The 23819-nt window shown below is 44.1% G+C and overlaps 1 protein-coding gene across 10 annotated transcripts in view; it reads left to right on the top strand.

The window, feature by feature from the left end:
- The window catches only part of LDB1 (LIM domain binding 1), a 243577-nt gene that overhangs the window by 188980 nt on the left and 30778 nt on the right, over window positions 1-23819 (top strand). For all 10 annotated transcript variants that reach the window (XM_063962368.1, XM_063962370.1, XM_063962369.1 and 7 more), the window contains exons 2-5: window positions 14106-14208; window positions 18786-18830; window positions 19405-19480; window positions 19675-19777. In XM_063962368.1, coding sequence (XP_063818438.1) covers window positions 14106-14208; window positions 18786-18830; window positions 19405-19480; window positions 19675-19777 — 327 coding nt within the window. The remainder of the gene's footprint in view (window positions 1-14105; window positions 14209-18785; window positions 18831-19404; window positions 19481-19674; window positions 19778-23819) is intronic.

A 23819-nucleotide genomic window follows, 5' to 3' on the forward strand; every position in this document is an offset into this window, starting at 1 on the left:
CCATTCCCAGGAACAGAAGCGTTCCACCGCTTCTGACAAGTTCTCAGCATGGCGCTGAGACCGTACAGGACCCCTGGATCCTACAAGTAGTATCCCAGGGGTACAGATTGGAATGTCGAGACGTTTCCCTTTCGCAGGCTCCTGAAGTCTGCTTTACCAAGGTCTCCCTCCGACAAGGAGGCAGTATGGGAAAAAATTCACAAGCTGTATTCCCAGCAGGTGATAATTAAATTACCCCTCCTACTACAAGAAAAGGGGTATTATTCCACACTATATTGTGGTACTGAAGCCAGAAGGCTAGGTGAGACTTATTCTAAATCTAAAAAATTTTTGAACACTTACAAAGGTTCAAATCAAGATGGAGTCACTCAGAGCAGTGATAACGAACAGGAAGAAGGGGACTATATAGTGTCCCGGGACATCAGGGATGCTTACCTCTATGTCCCAAATTTGCCCTTCTCACTAAGGGTACCTCAGGTTCGTGGTGCAGAACTGTCACTATCAGTTTCAGACGCTGCCGTTTGGATTGTCCACGGCACCCCGGGTCTTTACTAAGGTAATGGCCGAAATGATGATTCTTCTTCGAAGAAAAGGCGTCTTAATTATCCCTTACTTGGACGATCTCCTGATAAGGGCATAGTCCAGGGAACAGTTGGAGGTAGGAGTAGCACTATCTCGGATACTGCTACAACAGCACGGGTGGATTCTAAATATTCCAAAATCGCAGCTGATCCCGACGACACGTCTGCTGTGCCTAGGGATGATTCTGGACACAGTCCAGAAAAAGGTGTTTCTCCCGAAAGAGAAAGCCAGGGAGTTATCCGAGCTAGTCAGGAACCTCCTAAAAACAGTGCATCATTGCACAAGGGTCCTGGTAGAAAATGGTGGCTTCCTACGAAGAAATTCCATTCGGCAGATTTCACGCAAGAACTTTTCAGTGGGATCTGCTGGACAAATGGTCCGGATCGCATCTTCAGATGCATCAGCGGATAACCCTATATCCAAGGACAAGGGTGTCTCTCCTGTGGTGGTTACAGAGTGCTCATCTTCTAGAGGGCCGCAGATTCGGCATTCAGGATTGGATGCTGGTGACCACGGAGCCCAGCCCGAGAGGCTGGGGAGCAGTCACACAAGGAAAACATTTCCAGGGAGTGTGATCAAGTCTGGAGACTTTTCTCCACATAAATATACTGGAGCTAAGGGTAAATTTATAATGCTCTAAGCTTAGCAAGACCTCTGCTTCAAGGTCAGCCGGTATTGATCCAGTGGGAAAAACATCACGGCAGTCGCCCACGTAAACAGACAGGGCGACACAAGAAGCAGGAGGGCAATGGCAAAAACTGCAAGGACTTTTCGCTGGGCGGAAAATCATGTGATAGCACTGTCAGCAGTGTTTCATCCCGGGAATGGAAACTGGGAAGCAGACTTCCTCAGCAGGCACGACCTCCACCCGGGAGAGTGGAAACTTCATCGGGAAGTTTTTTCCACATGATTGTAAACCGTTGGGAAATACCAAAGGTGGACATGATGGCGTCCCGTCTGAACAAAAAACGGGACAGGTATTGCGCCAGGTCAAGAGACCCTCAGGCAATAGCTGTGGACGTTCTGGTAACACCGTGGGTGTACCAGTCGGTGTATGTGTTCCCTCCTCTGCTTCTCATACCTAAGGTGCTGAGAATTATAAGACGTAGAGGAGTAAGAACTATACTCATGGCTCCGGATTGGCCAAGAAGGACTTGGTACCCGGAACTTCAAGAGATGTTTACAGAGGTCTTATGGCCTCTGCCGCTAAGAAGGGACTTGCTTCAGCAAGTACCATGTCTGTTCCAAGACTTACCGCAGCTGCGTTTGTTGGCATGGCGGTGGAACGCCGGATCCTAAGGGAAAAAGGCATTCCGGAAGAGGTCATTCCTACCCTGGTCAAAGCCAGAAAGGAGGTGACCGCACAACATTATCACCACATGTGGCGAAAATATGTTGCGTGGTGTGAGGCCAGGAAGGCCCCACAAAGAAATTTCAACTCGGTCGATTCCTGCATTTCCTGCAAACAGGAGTGTCTATGGGCCTCAAATTGGGGTCCATTAAGGTTCAAATTTCGGCCCTGTCAATTTTCTTCCAGAAAGAATTGGCTTCAGTTCCTGAAGTCCAGAACTTTGTCAAGGGAGTATTGCATATACAACCCTCTTTTGTGCCTCCAGTGGCACTGTGGGATCTCAACGTAGTTCTGGGATTCTTCAAATCACATTGGTTTAAAACCAGTCAAATCTGTGGATTTGAAGCATCTCACATGAAAAGTGACCATGTTCTTGGCCCTGGCCTGGACCAGGCGAGTGTCAAATTGGTGGTTTTTTTCTCAAAAAAGCCCATATTTGTTTGTCCATTCGGACAGGGCAGAGCTGCGGACTCGTCCCCAGTTCTCTCCCTAAGGTGGTGTCAGTGTTTCACCTGAACCAGCTTATTGTGGTGCCTTGCACCTACTAGGGACTTGGAGGACTCCAAGTTGCTAGATGTTGTCAGGGCCCTGAAAATATAGGTTCCAGGACGGCTGGAGTCAGGAAAACTGACTTGCTGTTATCCTGTATGCACCCAACAAACTGGGTGCTCTTGCTTTTAAGCAGACTATTGCTAGTTGGATGTGTAATACAATTCAGCTTGCACATTCTGTGGCAGGCCTGCCACAGCCAAAATATGTAAATGCCCATTCCACAAGGAAGGTGGGCTCATCTTGGGCGGCTGCCCGAGGGGTCTCGGCTTTACAACTTTGCCGAGCGGTTATTTAGTCAGGGGCAAACACGTTTGTAAAATCCTACAAATTTGATACCCTGGCTAAGGAGGACCTGGAGTTCTCTCATTCGGTGCTGCAGAGTCATCCGCACTCTCCCGCCCGTTTGGGAGCTTTGGTATAATCCCCATGGTCCTTTCAGGAACCCCAGCATCCACTAGGACGATAGAGAAAATAAGAATTTACTTACCGATAATTCTATTTCTCGGAGTCCGTAGTGGATGCTGGGCGCCCATCCCAAGTGCGGATTATCTGCAATACTTGTACATAGTTACAAAAATCGGGTTATTATTGTTGTGAGCCATCTTTTCAGAGGCTCCGCTGTTATCATACTGTTAACTGGGTTTAGATCACAAGTTGTACGGTGTGATTGGTGTGGCTGGTATGAGTCTTACCCGGGATTCAAAATTCCTCCCTTATTGTGTACGCTCGTCCGGGCACAGTACCTAACTGGCTTGGAGGAGGGTCATAGGGGGAGGAGCCAGTGCACACCACCTGATCGGAAAGCTTTACTTTTGTGCCCTGTCTCCTGCGGAGCCGCTATCCCCCCATGGTCCTTTCAGGAACCCCAGCATCCACTACGGACTCCGAGAAATAGAATTATCGGTAAGTAAATTCTTATTATTTACATGCCATTTGTGCCCACACTATTGTATCCCCTAAAAATGATCACGCTTCAATTTTGAATTGGCACAATGTAAAGGTCTTATACGGCTGGGGGCTAGGCACTGGGGCATATCCTACTTAGTGTTGGCTGCGGTAACGCACTCTTCCTCCCGTGACTCCGGCATCTTCTTGTCACGTTTATTTTCAGACTACCCATCTTTCCATCCCTGACAGCTGCGCTCTCATCCACTCTGTGCTGGTAGCAGGGTCTCCCGTCTGGTCAGAACCTTACCCGCTAGAAGGGGCACCTGAAGGATCCTGAGATCTGACCGATATCAGGAGCTCGAAGGGAGAAAACACTTGTGTTTTGTTTTGATTTTTGTTTACATGTTAGTAGATTTATCAAACCTTCTAAAGAAAATGAGGAAATGTTGCCCATGGCGACCAATCCGATCCAAGCTATAATTTTATAGAATGTGCTAGGTGATAGCTAGAATCTGATTGGTGTCTGTAACTTATCCACTTGTTTACTTTAGGTTTGATAGATCTCCCCCAAAGTTCTTTCTGAGGACTACAGTACAGTACATCACCAAACGCGCGTGTATAGTAAATAATGCTTTCACCACACTCACTGACAAACTCTCCTCTTTCCTGGTGGTATATTTATACAGCATAAGCAATTTTTTGTAGTGTATAATATGTGTGTGTGTGTGTGTGTGTATGTATATGTGTGTGTGTATATGTGTGTGTGTGTATATGTATATGTATATATATATATATATATATATATATATATATATATATATATATATATATATATATATATATATATATATATATAATTTGCAAACATGCTAGTTCTCTAGACTTATTCAAGTTTGTTATCAAACCAAAGAAGCACACTAATGGTCAAGACCATGTGCACTGCAGGTGGGGCAGATGTAACATGTGCAGAGAGTTAGATTTGGGTGTGGTGTGTTCCAGCTGAAATCTAAACTGCAGTGTAAAAATAAAGCAGCCAGTATTTACCCTGCACAGAAACAAAATAACCCACCCACATCTAACTCTCTCTGCACACGTTACATCTGCCCCACCTGCAGTGCACATGGTTTTGTCCATTGGTGTACTTTTTTGGTTTGCTAACAGTCCTGAATAACCCACTTAGTTTACGTTTATTGCCAAGAAGTATGCGTAATGGCAGTAAATGGAATTATGACCATGTCATAATGGGATTTGTAGTGCACCAAGGTCAATATATGATCAAGTGCCCAACTTGCTCCACTGCAGCCAACAAAAGATGCACAAATACATGAATATGCCATCCGCCACTTTGTGTGTTTTCCCTGGTAGTCTGTTCTAAGATCTAATCCCTGGAAGTACCAACATTGGGTCACGTTATTTCTGTTATTTGTTTATAAATGTGCACGTGAAACCTACCATGAGAACCCAAAGACCTTAGATGCCTTTTCAGCTCCAATCCTCAAGTACCCCTAACAGGTCATGTTTTATGGATTTCTGTCTGTTGAAACAGTTTGGATAATTACACAGATAAATAGATTAGCTAACCTGCGCTAGATTAAAGAAATCCAGAAAACATGACCTGTTGGGGAGAACTTGGGGACTGGCGTTGGAAACCCATGGTGTAAACTATAAACACTTGTAGTAATGTCTTTGTTGTGTGGACATTGAGTATTAAATAATCTCCTTGTCTCTGATTGACTCGTCCTACCTTCCTGGACAACCACCAGTGAGTAGATTACAAGAGATCACATGGGAAAATACTTTATTAAATGAAAGTGTGTCTTATTCCTATAGTTTTGTAATTGTACCTTTGGGGTGTGTTGGTAGCCGTGACTGACCTGAAATGTGTTTTGTAGTGAGCCATCCTCTTAGGTGTGTGATGCATTATTCTTGAATATTTAATTGTTATTTATTTGTGTATTTTATTTTTATGATCCCAGTGATGCGTTTGTCTTTGTGATCAGAGAACCCTGTTTTGCCTACATCCTGTGTAACGTCGGTTCTGGTATGTTTCAGTAGAATATAAAAAATAAAACACATCAGGCTCTTATTAGACCTGAAGACGGCATGAGAGAAAGGGCTTATTCCGCTTCCACCACAAACTTCCTGTCTACAAGAGAACTAAAAAGTTTCTAGCAAATATCTAGATCTGCTTTGGGGAGAAGTTCAGAAATATTCCAGGTATTTTCTAATATGTTGTACAGGTCACTTGTACGGTTTAGTCTCTCTCTCGTTTTTGTTCTTGTTGCCCGTAGTTCAGCGCTTAACCCCTCCATGCATTCAGACTCCGCAAGTGTGTTTTCTCAGTGGTTGTTTAATTTGCTGGTAGAAATGTTAACGCAAAGATGATACGCGTTGGGTATGTTTTACCAGCGGGCGGGGATCCCGTTTGCCAGAATGCAGACGTGGGGGCAAGCGAAACGAAGCCCCTTGCAGGCTCACTGTGCCTGCCATAGGTTGTATTCCCACTCTATGGGGTTTAACGGATGTACATGTTTGAGCACAGATGGCATAATCAAACTGACTGAGGTACTGATTAAGTCACTGGTGCTTAAGCATAGATATCCTTAAAACCTGGCTTGTTGAGGTGCCTTTAGGACAGAGTTTGGGAACCACTGGTTTAGATTGATAATACTCCGTGGAAAGACTTAATTCAAGGGTTGTACAGACAAAAACTCGATGCGGATGTTGCATAGATTACATTTAGAAATGTGGCCTTTTGAGTGAGACGGAAGGTTGCACATTATTTACATATTTATTTATGTATTAACAGTTTCTTATATAGCGCAGCAAATTCCGTTGCGCTTTACAATTGGAAATAACAATGATATAACAAAACAATGATATAACAAAACTGGGTAATAACAAACAGTCAGAGGTAGGAAGGCCCTGCTCGCAAGCTTACAATCTATAGGGAATAGGCATGGATACACAAGGGTAGCTGATATCTATTGCATAGTTGTCCACCAGATTGCAAAGGTTCTTGGCGGACTGTATGATCTGGTCACACAGCAATGATGAACCGGGGTCGAGAGGAAGGGTGAGAAGACATGTGAGGATGTGTGTGGACTGTGCATAGTGGATGCAGTTTGATAGGAAGGTTTATGAAAGTTATGTGGGCGGTTCTGGAATTTGATACGCTTGCCTGAAGAGGTGAGTTTTCAGGGAACGCTTGAAGGTTTGGAGACTAGAGGAGAGTCTTATTGTACATGGTAGGGCATTCCACAGAGAAGGTGCAGCCCGATGAAAGTCCTGCAATCGTGAGTGGGAGCGAGTAATGAGTGTGGATGAGAGACGCAGATCTTGTGAAGAGCGAAGCGGTCGGGTTGGGAGATATTTTGAGATAAGCGAAGTGATGTACGTTGGTGTAGTTTGGTTAATAACCTTTGTGTGTGAGTAAAAGTATTTTATATTTAATACGGTAGAGTACAGATAACCAGTGGAGGGACTAACAGAGCGAATCTGCAGACGATGAACGTCTAGCGAGGAAGATTAGCCTCGCAGCTGCATTCAGAATGGATTGTAGTGGTGAGAGTCTCGTTTTGGGAAGACCAGTTAGGAGACTATTGCAATAATCAATGTGGAAGATAACAATGATATAACAAAACCGGGTAATAACAAACAGTCATAGAGGTAGGAAGGCCCTGATCGCAAGCTTACAATCTATAGGGAAATAGGCATGTACAGGCATATGGTCAGAGTGGAATTTATTTTGTGCACCGTATAGCAGAGCTGTATCTTCTAGGTCCCCCAACGATACCTTTTAGTAGTTGATGGTACCTCGGAGTGATCATATTCCCGCTGCTGCCCATTCTGGTGATTGGAGCGGAATATTGGAGAACGTTGGTGTTTCATTGTACATACCAATGACATGCAGTGTGTATTGGCCCAGTGATCTGTAGGCACTGCACGTTTCACACCCATCGTGCACAGAAGGCTGTGTCAGCCGGTGACCTGAGATTGCAGCTGGAATAATTCCAGTTTCCCTGTTGGGTGAATCCTAGAATCTTTATTTTATGGTTGTTTTTTATGTATGTTATCGTGGGAAGTGAGTCTCTCCTGCCCCCGTATCTGTTCCCACTTCCTCCTTGTTGTGTTTACTTTACATGTCCAGAAACTGCATATTGTTCGGGATATAAAAGCTTTTCCTGTGGTACTAAGGAAATGGACAACCAGCGAATAAGACGTAGTCTCCCCAGGGAAGGTAGGGGGATGTGTGATTGGTGTGTAAGTGTGAGTCAGTGGGAGGACCTTTCCAGAGCTGCTGCTCCTTGTTTTTCTTAGAAGGAATGGCATAGTATATGAAATAGATTCTTGACGAGATGTGTGTCTTTTCTGTGCCTGTCAAATAAGAATTCCTGAATAAAATTGACCTAGTAGAACAGCAAAGTTCTCATCCCCTGAAACTCCCGAGTATTTGGGAGGTCTTCTGACTCCACGGCCCGACTGGTTATATTTTCCATGAAGGTCTAAAAAAAACGTGTAACGTAAGCCGTCCTTTTATTTTATAAAATTCTCGTAGCTATTTTTTTTTCTTTTTTCTTCTGTGATTCGGAAAAGGCAGACGGACATGGACCATACGCTGTTACTGGGCCACTTATCTCTAAATATTGTGCGTTTATATAGGTACGTTATTCGGATGAGTCAGAAATCTGTTCTGTCCAGGAGCTTGTTAGAATGAATGATAACTGCACTCGTTGTAGGGAACACTATTTATTAATGTGTCTATTAACTTATTTATATCGCGCACACATGTGCTGCACCGCTTTACAGAGAATGTTTGTCCATTCACATCAGCACCAGTCCTAGTGGCGCTCACTAGCACTCCCAGTCCTAGAGAATTAATGTCCGGTGCCCTCCTAAACCCGTATGGCAGCGGGTCAAATATAACGTCCTGTCGGCGGCACTCCGGTAATACAAATACACAACAGCAGGTCTGTATTACCGGAGTGCCGCCGACAGAACGTTATATATTTATATATATATATATATATATATATATATATATATATACATACACACACACACCAGGAGGAAACTCATGCAAACAAGGGGAGAACATACAAGCTCCACACAGTTAGGGTCTTGGTGGGACTCAAACCCAGGACCTCAGTGCTGGAAGGCAGTAATGCTAACCATTACACCAACTGTGCTGCCACATGCATAGGATACGTGAATTTAACTTATCTAAAAATATGAGGAGCCAATCCTACATCTGTGTGTGCACGAGTCCCAAATTGCTAATGACTCTGTATAGTAGTCTGTTTTCTGCATAGTAAATGGATATACCAGATTAAACCTCTGTACATTCCAATGTAAAAACAGAACATATCCATTGCTATGAAGAGAGACCTTTATTATTGCACAGAATCTTTCTGTAAATGTGGAGACTGTCTTTCACAAATATATGGCAGCGTGTATTGAGCAACTTTCTGGCTAAAGCTAAATGGCTGTTTTTGCCATTCATACAGTCTGTACATTATCGTACAGGTCGTTATTATTATTTTATTATTATTATTATTATTATTATTATCCTTTATTTATATGGCGCCACAAGGGTTCCGCAGCGCCCAATTACAGAGTGCATAAACAAATAATCAAACAGGAAAACAGCAACTTACAGTTGATGACAGTATAGGACAAGTACAGGGTAAATAAACAGTTACATCAGCAGATGACACTGGAATAAGTATCAGGTGGCAGAAGACTGCTGGAATTGGTGCAGTTGAAGATTATTAAAGTAAGAAATGATAAGCACATGAGGGAAGAGGGCCCTGCTCGTGAGAGTTTACATTCTAAAGGGGAGGGGTAGACAGACGGGTGACACAGATGGGGTACATAGAGAGCGTAGAACAGAGGGTTAGGATGATATTTGGCTGGGTTTGGTGAAGAAGTGGGTCTTGAGAGCCCGTTTGAAGTTTTGTAGAGAGTCTGAGGGGGAGAGGTAGGGAATTCCAAAGAAGTGGTGCAGCACGTGAAAAATCTTGGAGGTAGGAGTGGGAGGAAGTAATCCGTAGGCAGGAGAGTCGGCGTGCATTAGCAGAGCGAAGAGGACGGGTGGGAGTGTAAAGGGAGATAAGGTCAGAGATGTAGATGGGAGAGGAGTGGGTGAGGGCTTTGTAAGCGAGTGTGAGAAGCTTGAAATGGATTCTGAAAGGGAAGGGGAGCCAGTGAAGGTCTAGTAAGAGAGGAGAGGTGGACGTAGTGCGTTTGGTGAGGAAGATGAGCTGGGCAGCAGCATTGAGGATAGATTGGAGTGGAGAGAGGTATTTGTCAGGAATGCCAGTCAGGAGCAGATTACAGTAGTCCAGTCTGGAGATGACCAGTGAGTGGATAAGAGTCTTAGTAGCATCCTGGGTCAGAAAGGGTCTGATCCTGGAAATATTTTTTAGATGAAAATGGCAGGTTTGTGAGAGGTGCTGAATGTGTGGTTTGAAGGAGAGGGAGGAGTCAAGGATTACTCCAAGGCAGCGCACTTGGGGGCTAGAGGAGATAGTAGTGCCATCAATAGATAATGAGATTGTAGGAGGTGAGGTTATGCAGGAGGGAGGGAAGATGACCAGCTCGGTCTTAGTCATGTTAAGTTTAAGAAAGCGCTGGGACATCCAGGAAGAGGTAGCAGAGAGACAGTTGGAGATACGAGTGAGGAGAGCAGGGGAGAGGTCTGGAGAGGAAAGATAGATTTGGGTGTCATCAGCGTAGAGATGATATTGGAAACCAAAAGAACGAATGAGCTTACCTAGTGAGGACGTATAGAGAGAGAAGAGGACCAAGGACAGAACCTTGGGGTACCCCTACAGTTAGTGGAAGTGAGGGGGAGGTGGAGTCATGAGAGGAGACAGAGAAAGAACGGTCAGAAAGGTAGGAGGACAGCCAAGAGAGGGCAGTGTCACGTAGACCAATGGAGTGAAGAATTTGCAGTAGGAGAGGATGGTCCACAGTGTCAAAAGCAGCAGAGAGATCAAGTAGAATAAGTATAGAGTAGTGTCCCTTAGATTTAGCAGCATTGAGGTCATTGCATACTTTTGTAAGGGCAGTTTCAGTGGAGTGGAGAGGACGGAAGCCAGACTGGAATGGGTCAAGCAGTGAGTGTGAGGAAAGAAAGGAAGTAAGACGGTTGTAGACAATACGCTCAAGGAGTTTGGAGGCAAAAGGGAGGAGAGAGATGGGTCGGTAGTTGGAGAGAGTGTTTGGATCAAGTGTAGGTTTTTTAAGAATATGAGAGACGAGTGCATGCTTGAAGGCAGAGGGGACAGTGCCTGATGAGAGGGATACCTAACTTATCTATACCTAACTTATCTTCCCAGGTTTTCAACTGAAAGAATCCAATTCTCCCAAACCAGATTCCGCTTTCATACAGCGGAAAGCTACCATCAGTATGCACTGAAGTGTGCGCTCCGTGCCGGACTGGGGAATGGAGGGCCCACAGGGGAAAGGCAGTGGTAGGGGCCTATTCTATGAGCCTTGGCTAACCATTAGTGAATGGTCTGGGCCCCTTGATAAATAATATATATAGTAAATACTGCTAGTGCATGCTTGACAATGTACCAGATTAATAACAGCAATGCACTGTAGTGAATACACCATAGTCCTGTGCAGTATAATGTAACATATAGGGAGCATGGATGGTGTAATGGTTAGCATTACTGCCTCACAGCACTGAGGTCATGGGTTCATCCCACCATGGCCCTAACTGTGTGGAGTTTGTATATTCTCCCTGTAATTGCGTGGGTTTCCTTCGGGTACTCCGGTTTCCTCCCAGAAACCAAAAATATACTGGTAGGTTAATTGGCACCCAACAAAATTAACCCTAGCATGAATGTGTCTGTGTGTACATGTGGTAGGGAATATAGATTGTAAGCTCCACTGGGGCAGGGACTGATGTGAGTGGACAATCATTCTCTGTAAAGCGCTACGGAATATGTGTGCGCTATATAAATAACTGGTAATAAATAAATAATATGCATAGTGTATAATCCAAGTGTGCAATCTGGAGGATTCCAGAGGAGGGGGTGGGGACCCAGGCAGTGCGGCCCACCGGGTTTTGTTTCTCTCTCTCTCTCTCTCTCTCTCTCTCTCTCTCTCTCTCTCTCTCTCTCTCTCTCTCTCTCTCTCTCTCTCTCTCTCTCTTATACACAAAAATGGTTGGACGGTGGGTATCCCCCAGAGGTCTCTAATGCAGAGGTCACTGCAGTTCACTGTTGCATCACGGTTAAGTCTGTTTTTCACTTCATGGGGGGTAAATTTACTAAGGTGGGAGTTTTTATGGTGATGTTGCTCATAGCAACCAATCAGATTCTACTTAACATTTCTCTAGCTGCTCCTAGAAGATAATAGAATCTGGTTGCTATGGGCAACCTAACCAGTTCTAAAAAAAAAAAAAAACTCCCACCATAGTAAATTTACCCCATGGAAAGGACCTGGATGTGACATCAAGTGAGGGCGGATGTTCTCTTCTGCCCTTACAGCATGTTAATGTTTTCTCCCATCTCCGTTTGTTGTACGGTATATTATGCTGCATTGTACCCTGGCGGCCTTGGTTTGCTCGCCTCTCCTCAGGCCCGGTGTCTCGCTCCGCTTTACTCTCCACAGGTTACTATTCCAAATAGTTTGTGACATTGACCCAGTGCATTATGGGAAAGGTCTTCTCCACGAAGGGAGTCTAAACTCTACCGTTGCATCAATGACTTGTGCAATATCAGACCTGGCACCTCTCACAGGCGTATTGACATATTTTTGTATAACGTCAAATACAATTGTCCCCTTTGCTTAAGCAACAAATAGCATTCTGATACAAAGAATGAGGCTGGCGTTCCTGTGTGTAAAAAGAGAAAAGAGTTATTGCTTCACTCATTGATGGAAACACGATCGCAGCGCTACATCAAGAGGCCTCATCCTTTATCCGTGCTTACTACCTAGACATAAATGTGCTGTAGGTACAGTGAGGTACAGATGGGCTGCAGTCATAAACGTTTGAATAAAAAACCGAACCTACGTGTAGTCGCTGCTTTGGAAACGCTGGAAAGCATCGGCGCGCTTTTAAGAAGTTACATTTTGTTGAATGTTTGCTGTTACATTAAAGTACAAAATGATTTGTCATAGCCGCTGATTGTTGTGTATATAATCACCGTTATTACTTGTCAGATGCATGTAAAACAATAAATCTGACATCCGACTGAAAGACGTCGGACCGCCAGAGAATCAGGCTGAGAGCAAAGTGTGGCTGTCCGTACTGCCGGCTGGCCTGGGCGGTCTCCATGATCGGAGCGAGAATTAGCATTCTGCGAGAACTGGAGACAAAAGGCACAGAAGGACTTGTGTCCCTACAAGCTTCCCCGCCAGGGAACAAAGGATGCGGGTCACCATGCTAGGGGGGGGGGGGGACCTCCGCAATTCTGTTCTTCTTTTTTTTTTTTCCTGTTTTTGTAAGGAAAATATACTTAAAAATTGTGTTTTACTGCTCTGTGCTCAAACGGTCTACACACTGACCGATATGAACGAGTTCTCGTTCATTAATGAACAAGAACGTTCATATCGGTCATTTATATCGCCTAGTGTGTAGGGCCTACTGTATAAGAATGATGCATTTGTGTTTATGGCAAAATGCACTTAATCCCAATTTGAATTTGTGGTTTAATGGAAAAGTAATCTAATTCAAACATTTTCTTTTTATTAATTTTTTTTTTTTTTTTTTATTGGTGATTAAAGTGGATGGGATGGTGTTTAAAACACTCACACTCTTGATTAGTTCCTCCAAGAATCAGCTGAGAGGATGGTAGATTGTAAGCTTGCGAGCAGGGCCTTCCCACCCCTGACTGTTTGCTATTACCCAGTTTGGTCTTATCATTGTGTCCTGTTGTAAAGCGCAACAAAACTTGCTGCGCTATATGAGAAACTGTTAATAAATGAAAAATAAATAGTGAAGTATGTCTCCCTCCCCCCCCTCTCCCCCCCCTTCTCTCCCTTCCTGTATGTCTCACAAACTTCAAATGGTCAGTCACTCTTTCCATGCCCTAGAACTACTTTTTGGTGGAAAGGGGGGAAATTCAATTTGAAGCAATGCTGGCCATGTGGTGGAGGAATGCTTGTAGCGGTGTCACATAGTGCTACGCTGTAAAATGAGCGATGTCTGTGTACTGTAATTATCGGTGACGGATGCAGTTGCACATCGCAGCCCAACATTGCTCTGCATTGACTATGCCTTTTGATGCACAAATGCAATTGCATTAATTGCCCTTTAAACCAGGTCTTCCCTTACCTTAATCTTGAGGGTACCAGCCAGGGCCCCTGTCTAATGTGCTGCTACGGTCCTTGATGATAATTGGGCAGTTATAAAGACAGGCCTGAGATGCAACTAAGCAGATCCTCTAGCGTATACAGACTTAATTAGGCAAAGCTAGAATTGATGTTAGTGTCTTTAATGTTATGCTTACAAGCATTAAACACACTACAGGGTAATGGCACAAAGGCTATTATATCAGTCGCAGAATATCTGGAATAGGTTATAGTTGTATATTATTCTTTATAATGCACTAAAGTAATAATGAGCAGTGCTGCTCGGACCTCAGAATCCATTTTTTTTCCATACAGGTATTGTATACAGTAGTTTACCGTAACATGACTTGTGTATTATATATGTATTATGCAGATTTATAGCTTCCGCTTGACTCGCGTTCCGTTTCTCTTTTCAAAACAGGGTGTTCCTCCAAGTCATTCAAGCTGTACTCGCCAAAGGAGCCCCCCAACGGCAACGCCTTTCCCCCATTCCACCCAGGCACAATGCTGGATCGAGATGTGGGGTATGTAGTAATCTTTCTTAGAAAGTCATACATGTCTGTACATTCCAGTTCCGTTTAGAAAGGTGTTCAGACTACTTTGGGGTAGTTTAACATAGCACATTTTATAATTAGAACAATTGGGTCCTTGCAAGGAGCCTGCTATATTACGGAGATGAAAAACTTAACTAAAAAACACTATTCGCTCATTAAATTTACCAGGCTTTAGAATGAAGTGAAAGCACATGTATATACAATGTTTTTATTCAATAAATCGATCCAAATGGATTTTCAAGTAATATATATGTTATAATTGTATTCCCAAAGGTAAAATTAATCAACGAAAAAGCTGTATACAAACATAGATTATCGCACAACTGTATATATGTAAAAAATTATAAATAAAACATAATTTATTCCTATTGCCAGCTTTTCCCCCAAAATATACATGTGTGTGTGTGTATGTATGTATGTATGTGTGTGTATGTATGTATGTATATATATGTATATATATGTATATATATGTATATATATATATATATATATATATATATATATATATATATATATATATATATATAATGTGTGTGTGTGTATATATGTATATATATATGTATGTATGTATATCTCTCCTATATGAAGGTGGATCAGATTGCTTAATAGATCTAAATATAAGGAATATCCACAATATGTAGCACAGGAGAAACAGTGTCCTTATTAATTAAATGAATTTAGGAATGTCCTCAAACCGTTCACTGATTAAAAATAGAAAGAGAAAAGGGACGTTTAGTGACTGTACCATTTACTGTGGATATCCCTGTTTATCACTGTGAAACGCCGGACGCCAGCGGAAATCAACCAGCGGCTTTTGGGACTGCAGCGGCAATTACATGCTGGAGGTCGGAGACGTCCGGAGCCTCCTAGCCGCACCTGACCAGTAACACGCACCAGGACAGAGGGTGAGCGCACACATTGCAAACAGCCTGCCCGGGCAGTCGGGAGTTGTCCTGCTATTTGCACAAACAGTCCGCTGAGACTCTGTAACCATCACTAAGCGGTGAATATTGTATCCTACACCCGGTCTCTCTATTTTTAATCAGTGAACGGTTTGAGGACATTCCTAAATTCATTTAATTAACAAGGACACTGTTTCTCTTGTGCTACATATTGTGGATATTCCTTATATTTAGATCTATTAAGCAATCTGATCCACCTTCATATAGGTTATATATATATATATATATATATATATATATATATATATATATATAATATATATATATATATATATATATATATATAATGAAAAAAAGGCAGGAATAGGAATAAATGATGTTTTATTTATAATTTTTTACATATATATATATACAGTGGTGTGACATTCTATGTATGTATACAGCTTTTTCATTGATTCATTTTACCTTTGGGAATACAGTTATAACATATATTACTTGAAGATCCATTGGATCGTTTTATTGAATAAAAACATTGCATATACATGTGATTTCACTTCATTCTAAAGCCTGGTAAATTAAATGAGTGCAGAGTGTTCTTTAGTAAAGTTCTGTTGGTTCTCCTATTAAAATAGGAGACCCTGTTTGTGTTTATGCCCACACAAGCATAATTAACACTCAGCAGCTGATTGTGTTTTATTTATTCCGTATTAAGGGTGACTCTATCCTATCTATCTCTCTATCTATCTCTCTATCTATCTCTCTATCTCTCTCTATCATTAAACAAGGAAATCTATATTAGCCCCGTGAGACATTCTTTGTAGAGTATCACGAAGATGAAAAAATAAGTAAGGCAGGTGACCGGACAGCCTTAGGGGTTGCAGCGCTTGCTGCCATGTTTTTCTAGTTTTACACCTAAGGGCTCCTTCAAACACATCTGCAAGGTAAATGGGTGAAACGCGTAGAAACTAGTACATACTTAAGGTGCTTTCCATTTGCTGTTGATGTGTTGTATCTTACTCCATGCAAGCGATCATTCTGAAAGTGCTCATAAACACATGAGAAATAGGTTATCCAGTGATCTAAAGTTATACAATGCTGGGAGCAAGTCCACCAGAACAGTTCTCCTGTTTGTAATGGTGCATTCAGTCATTCGTTGGCAGATAAAAGGGTTTTATGTGCGTACATATTAGTCCTGTCCAACCACAAGAATAATATTACATTTGTCCATTCTGGCAATTATTTTTGATTAGAAGATCTGTCCTTATCCACTGGGTACAGCATACCGGTATTAGCATACAATGGTTTCTATCCAGGGGTTTAGAACAGAAAATAAAATATATACAATATTTGGTAAGTTAAACAGGTGCAGCCTGGGCGGAACTTTAAAGAAGAGGGCACCATGAAATGTTGTAGTGTTGGGCAGAGCTCGTTGTATTAAGATACAATACAGTTATATGTATCAGGATCCCTGACTTCTCTAATAGATGAGGGCTATGGTGGTGGTGGTTCTCCCTATGTTCTTACCAGCAAATGTGAATTCAGTGCTCAAAGGGAAGTGGCATCAGCATGACCAATGACACACTATGGGGCGTAGTATCTGAACAGCAATGAACGTTGAAGGCTCTGTGCTCCCTATTGGATCAGACATATATGACACATCTCTTGTGTTCTATCTTAATGGGTCTACCCAATGTTTAGTATTGAGTGGAGTTTCTCTGCAATGCTGGCCACCCGCTATCTTCTTTCACGTGTGTGATTATTATTGGGCGTGCTGGTATAGGCGGTCAGACAGTATCCATGATTGGCCTGTGTGTGGTCAACGTCTGTCCTCGTCGTCAGATCCCAGTGATACTTATCCGAACACTGTGGCCAAACTGCCAGGTCCAGACGCTCATGTGGCTGGCTAGGCCTGGCAGAGATTCTGCCCCCGTCAGGAGAAAGCTGGAATTGCTAGAGCAATGTACTCCAGAATTGGTACATACACACATGCCTCGCAATCTGGGAACAAACACTGTGGGGGGAAGACACCCCTAGCACTCCTATGGGCGAGACGGCAGCATGGAGTATTTCAGCAAACGGCATAACTCTGGAATGGCTGCAGCAATTTACACCAAACTTGGTACACATATGACTTACACTCTGGAAACAAACTCTGTGGGGGTTAGACACCCCTAGGGGTGGGACAGCAGCACAGAGTATTTCAGGAGACAGCATAACTCCCCAATGCAACAAACTTGGTACACATATGACTTGCAATCTGGGAACAAACTGTGTGGGGGGTAATACACCCCTAGGGGTGGGCCAGCAGCATAGAGTATATTAGGAGATGCATGATATGTCAGGCAGGACAGGGCTGCATGTGACGTGGCAGTGACATGATGTGAGGAGGGGAATGGAGGTAGCACGAACCCACATACTGAGTTATATAGTGGAAGTAGCACGGTCCCCCAGCAGCACAGAGTGTATCAGGAGATACATAATGTGCTGCGCTATATAAGAAACTGTAAATAAATCGATAATTTCACAGGGGCACTGACATGATATGAGGAGGGGAATGGAGGCAGCAGGAAGCCACAGACTGAGAGTTGTATAGTGGGAAGAGCAGGGTTTGGGGGACCAAAAAGGGGCCCGGCCACTACACAAAGTGCGTCAGGCAAGCAAGATATGCCTATATACCAGATCTCCAATCAACGTAACTTAACGGACAACTATCATTCTAATTTACGATCCTCATCCCGTAGCGAAGCACGGGTATTCAGCTATCTACAATGTTATTTATACTGTGTGTTTTATATTTACATTTATTTTTGTAAACAGACATTCCTAAAATCCCAGGCAACGCGTGTACTCCAGTTAGTATTACAATATGTTTAGGTGGTTTTGATTAGTCATCTATTTTATTCACCCTTCGAAACGGACCTATGGGCATGTAATAGATGAGGTCAGCAGTGGCTACTATTGGAGCATTATAATGTTACCAGCATCACAGAGTATTTTCAGGGGAATGCCTGTGTAGTTTTCAAAATGGGAGGGTTTGGGTAAACATGGCGCCACATTGATTGTAGAGGAGTATTGTGAGGCTCATGTCAGGCCGGAGCTGGAAGAGTGTAGTGCGGAGCGCAACGCTTTATACAATGAACTTCCTACATTTATTTTATGTGTCGCATCTATTTTTGTACAGTTGTCGTATATTTATCTTTTGGTTACCTCACGAGCCAGCATGATTGGTTCCTCGAAAATATTCAATCTACATGAACATTGGGCAATTATGGTGGTGTGGGACCTGCTGTTGTTATAAGGGGGTGCGGTTATGTTACTGGCGCTCGGAATCCTGGCGGTCAGCATGCCGGCGTCGGGATCCCGAACACTACAAATGCCATCAGTCGGAATGCCGACCCACAGGGTCTATTCCTACCTGACCCATACACGAAATGCATTTATAAAGTTAGACCCACACTAATATTTTTCTGTGTGTGTGAATTTAGTATGGGTCCGGCGCTTGCTATCTTCCATTATAGTAAACGGATAAAAATTTGTAGAATTCAATTATTTTATTTTATGTAATTTTTATTTTTTATTTTTTTTATTTTTTATAATCCTTGTAAACAAAGGTTTTTTTTTTGGGGTTTCTCCTTGTCTATACAGGCCTACCCCTATGTATCCACCAACATACCTGGAGCCTGGGATAGGGTAAGCATATTAGCATTACGATGGCACTTGACTGCTGTTCTACCACCATATTTGCGTGCACCCTGGAACAATAAAGTTTAATGAATCTCCTTCACTTTGTCTTAGCAGCCATTATGCTAAGGATACAGATAATCATGGTTTAGAAAAGTGACATACAATTGGGTCTTAAAGATATACAGTATGGTCATATAATACCTCAGCTGTCACTGGGTCCTAGTGATTTTTTGGGCTGTGTATGTGTTTCCTTGCTCCCTTTTGGACATCCCCTCTACGGGGTGTATGGGGCTTGCGGCCTATATAACATTTAACCTGGAGGCAGCCATATTGTAATATGAGCCATTGGAAGTCTCACTTATCAATTCTTAACTATCTAGAGACCAGGACGAGGCATGAGGTACTGTACCTTGTACCTCACCATAGAAAATAGTGTATAGTGGGTTGATGGGTTGAATCTTGTGTTTGGGTGATTAAGGGCTGCCTGCACATAGGTGAATGATCCCGCATTGAGCAAAAATATCTTCTTGCAGGAACTTGTAGAGTTTATTCAGCTAAATGACTCGTGTGTTTATTACAGGAGACATACGCCGTATGGGAACCAGACCGACTACAGAATATTTGAACTGAACAAACGTCTGCAAAATTGGACAGAGGTAACGCGCCATTGTGTAGTCCCCGTCCCCATACTCCCATTATTGCTGCACACGCTTATGTGTAGTCAGTTGGGAGGGACTTGTGTTGGCCAGTGGATGTGAATGATCAGATACAATGCTTTATCTTGGTCTTCCCCTGTGTCTGTATGTTGGGGCTTCGGATACATGTGAGTAACCAGAGTTTCTGATTGCAGGAATGTGATAATCTCTGGTGGGACGCCTTCACTACAGAGTTCTTCGAAGATGACGCCATGTTGACCATTACCTTCTGCTTGGAGGACGGACCAAAGAGATACAGTGAGTCCATCAGCTTTGATCGGTCCGAAGTGTGATTCTTAATGTCATGGAGTCATGCGACTTCCTCTGTGGCTGTTGCAGAAAGTTGCAATATATAATGGCAAACTGCTCTAATCAAACTGGTAACACTCCTCAGGTTCTGCGGGAGGGGGTTACTTCTAGACAAGAAAAACAAAAGGATTTTTCCCACGCACTCTGCGGGCTGTTAGTAACAAGAACTGTATACTATAATAAGAATTTACTTACCGATAATTCTATTTCTCGGAGTCCGTAGTGGATGCTGGGGTTCCTGAAAGGACCATGGGGAATAGCGGCTCCGCAGGAGACAGGGCACAAAAAAGTAAAGCTTTACTAGGTCAGGTGGTGTGCACTGGCTCCTCCCCCTATGACCCTCCTCCAGACTCCAGTTAGGTACTGTGCCCGGACGAGCATACACAATAAGGGAGGCATTTTGAATCCCGGGTAAGACTCATACCAGCCACACCAATCACACCGTACAACTTGTGATCTAAACCCAGTTAACAGTATGACAACAGAAAGGGCCTCTTAGAGATGGCTCCTTAACAATAACCCGAATTAGTTAACAATAACTATGTACAAGTATTGCAGATAATCCGCACTTGGGATGGGCGCCCAGCATCCACTACGGACTCCGAGAAATAGAATTATCGGTAAGTAAATTCTTATTTTCTCTATCGTCCTAAGTGGATGCTGGGGTTCCTGAAAGGACCATGGGGATTATACCAAAGCTCCCAAACGGGCGGGAGAGTGCGGATGACTCTGCAGCACCGAATGAGAGAACTCCAGGTCCTCCTTTGCCAGGGTATCAAATTTGTAAAATTTTACAAACGTGTTCTCCCCCGACCACGTAGCTGCTCGGCAGAGTTGTAATGCCGAGACCCCTCGGGCAGCCGCCCAAGATGAGCCCACCTTCCTTGTGGAGTGGGCTTTTACAGTTTTAGGCTGTGGCAGGCCTGCCACAGAATGTGCAAGTTGAATTGTGTTACAAATCCAACGAGCAATCGACTGCTTAGAAGCAGGTGCGCCCAACTTGTTGGGTGCATACAATATAAACAGCGAGTCAGATTTTCTGACTCCAGCCGTCCTTGCAATGTATATTTTTAAGGCTCTGACAACGTCCAACAACTTGGAGTCCTCCAAGTCGCTAGTGGCCGCAGGCACCACAATAGGTTGGTTCAGATGAAATGCTGATACCACTTTAGGGAGAAAATGCGGACGAGTCCGCAGTTCTGCCCTATCCGAATGGAAGATTAGATAAGGACTTTTATAAGATAAAGCCGCCAATTCAGATACTCTCCTGGCAGAGGCCAGGGCTAGTAACATAGTCACTTTCAATGTGAGATATTTCAAATCCACCTTTTTCAATGGTTCAAACCAATGGGATTTGAGGAAATCTAAAACTACATTTAGATCCCACGGTGCCACCGGAGGCACCACAGGAGGCTGTATATGCAGTACTCCCTTGACAAAAGTCTGGACCTCAGGGACAGAGGCCAATTCTTTTTGGAAGAATATTGACAGGGCCGAAATTTGAACCTTAATGGATCCCAATTTGAGACCCATAGATAATCCTGATTGCAGGAAATGCAGGAAACGACCCAGTTGGAATTCCTCCGTCGGAACCCTCCGATCCTCGCACCACGCTACATATTTTCGCCAAATGCGGTGATAATGTTTCACGGTGACTTCCTTCCGTGCCTTAATCAAGGTAGGAATGACTTCTTCTGGAATGCCTTTCCCTTTTAGGATCTGGCGTTCAACCGCCATGCCGTCAAACGCAGCCGCGGTAAGTCTTGAAAAAGACAGGGACCCTGCTGTAGCAGGTCCCTTCTCAGAGGTAGAGGCCACGGTTCGTCCGTGAGCATCTCTTGAAGTTCCGGATACCAAGTCCTTCTCGGCCAATCCGGAACCACTAGTATTGTTCTTACTCTTCTTTGCCGTATGATCTTCAATACCTTTGGTATGAGCGGCAGAGGAGGAAACACATACACTGACTGGTACACCCAAGGAGTTACCAGTGCGTCCACAGCTATTGCCTGTGGATCTCTTGACCTGGCGCAATATTTGTCCAGTTTCTTGTTGAGGCGAGACGCCATCATGTCTACAATTGGTCTTTCCCAACGGTCTATTAACATGTTGAAGACTTCTGGATGTAGACCCCACTCTCCCGGATGAAGATCGTGTCTGCTGAGGAAGTCTGCTTCCCAGTTGTCCACGCCCGGGATGAACACTGCTGACAGTGCTATCACGTGATTCTCCGCCCAGCGAAGAATCTTGGCAGCTTCTGCCATTGCACTCCTGCTTCTTGTGCCGCCCTGCCTGTTTACATGGGCGACCGCCGTGATGTTGTCCGACTGAATCAACACCGGCTTTCCTTGCAGGAGAAGTTCCGCCTGGCTTAGAGCATTGTAGATTGCTCTTAGTTCCAGAATGTTTATGTGAAGAGACTTTTCCAGACTCGTCCATACTCCCTGGAAGTTTCTTCCTTGTGTGACTGCTCCCCAGCCTCTCAGGCTGGCGTCCGTGGTCACCAGGATCCAATCCTGAATGCCGAATCTGCGGCCTTCTAATAGGTGAGCCTTCTGCAACCACCACAGAAGTGACACCCTTGTCTTTGGTGACAGGGTTATTCGCAGGTGCATCTGCAGATGCGACCCTGACCATTTGTCCAACAGATCCCTTTGGAATATTCTTGCATGGAATCTGCCGAATGGAATTGCTTCGTAAGAAGCCACCATTTTTCCCAGGACTCTTGTGCATTGATGTACTGACACTTTTCCTGGTTTTAGGAGGTTCCTGACCAGATCGGATAACTCCTTGGCTTTTTCCTCTGGAAGGAAAACCTTTTTCTGAACCGTGTCCAGAATCATTCCTAGGAACAGCAGACGAGTTGTCGGGATTAAATGGGATTTTGGAATATTCAGAATCCACCCGTGTTGTCTTAGCACCTCTTGAGATAGTGCTAAAGCTGTCTCCAGCTGTTCTCTGGACCTTGCCCTTATTAGGAGATCGTCCAAGTATGGGATAACTAATACGCCTTTTCTTCGAAGAAGAATCATCATCTCGGCCATTACCTTGGTAAAGACCCGAGGCGCCGTGGACAATCCGAACGGCAGCGTCTGAAACTGATAGTGACAGTTTTGAACAATGAACCTGAGGTACCCCTGGTGTGCGGGGTAAATCGGAACGTGTAGATACGCATCCTTGATGTCCAAGGATACCATAAAGTCCCCTTCTTCCAGGTTCGCTATCACTGCTCTGAGTGACTCCATCTTGAACTTGAACTTTTTTATGTAGAGGTTCAAGGACTTCAGATTTAGAATAGGCCTTACCGAGCCATCCGGCTTCGGTACCACAAATAGAGTGGAATAATACCCCTTTCCTTGTTGTAATAGGGGTACTTTGACTATCACCTGCTGAGCGTACAGCTTGTGAATGGCTTCCAACACCCTCTCCCTTTCGGAAGAGACGGTTGGTAAGGCAGACTTCAGGAAACGATGAGGAGGATCCGTCTCTAATTCCAACCTGTACCCCTGAGATATTATCTGCAGGATCCAGGGGTCTACCTGCGAGTGAGCCCACTGCGCGCTGTAATTTTTGAGACGGCCCCCCACTGTCCCCGAGTCCGCTTGAGAGGCCCCAGCGTCATGCTGAGGTTTTTGCAGGAGCCGGGGAGGGCTTCTGTTCCTGGGAAGGAGCTGCCTGTTGGTGTCTCTTCCCTCTTCCTCTGCCTCGTGGCAGGTACGACAAGCCCTTTGCTCTCTTATTTTTGTAGGAGCGAAAAGGCTGCGGTTGAAAGGTCGGTGCCTTTCTCTGTTGGGGAGTGACTTGAGGTAAAAAAGTGGATTTCCCGGCAGTAGCCGTGGCCACCAAGTCTGATAGACCAACTCCAAATAACTCCTCCCCTTTATACGGCAAAACCTCCATGTGACGTTTTGAATCCGCATCGCCTGTCCACTGTCGTGTCCATAAGGCTCTTCTGGCTGAAATGGACATAGCACTCACCCGAGATGCCAGTGTG

The sequence above is a fragment of the Pseudophryne corroboree genome, chromosome 3 (assembly GCF_028390025.1).
Source record: "Pseudophryne corroboree isolate aPseCor3 chromosome 3, aPseCor3.hap2, whole genome shotgun sequence".
In the NCBI taxonomy this organism is placed as follows: domain Eukaryota; kingdom Metazoa; phylum Chordata; class Amphibia; order Anura; family Myobatrachidae; genus Pseudophryne; species Pseudophryne corroboree.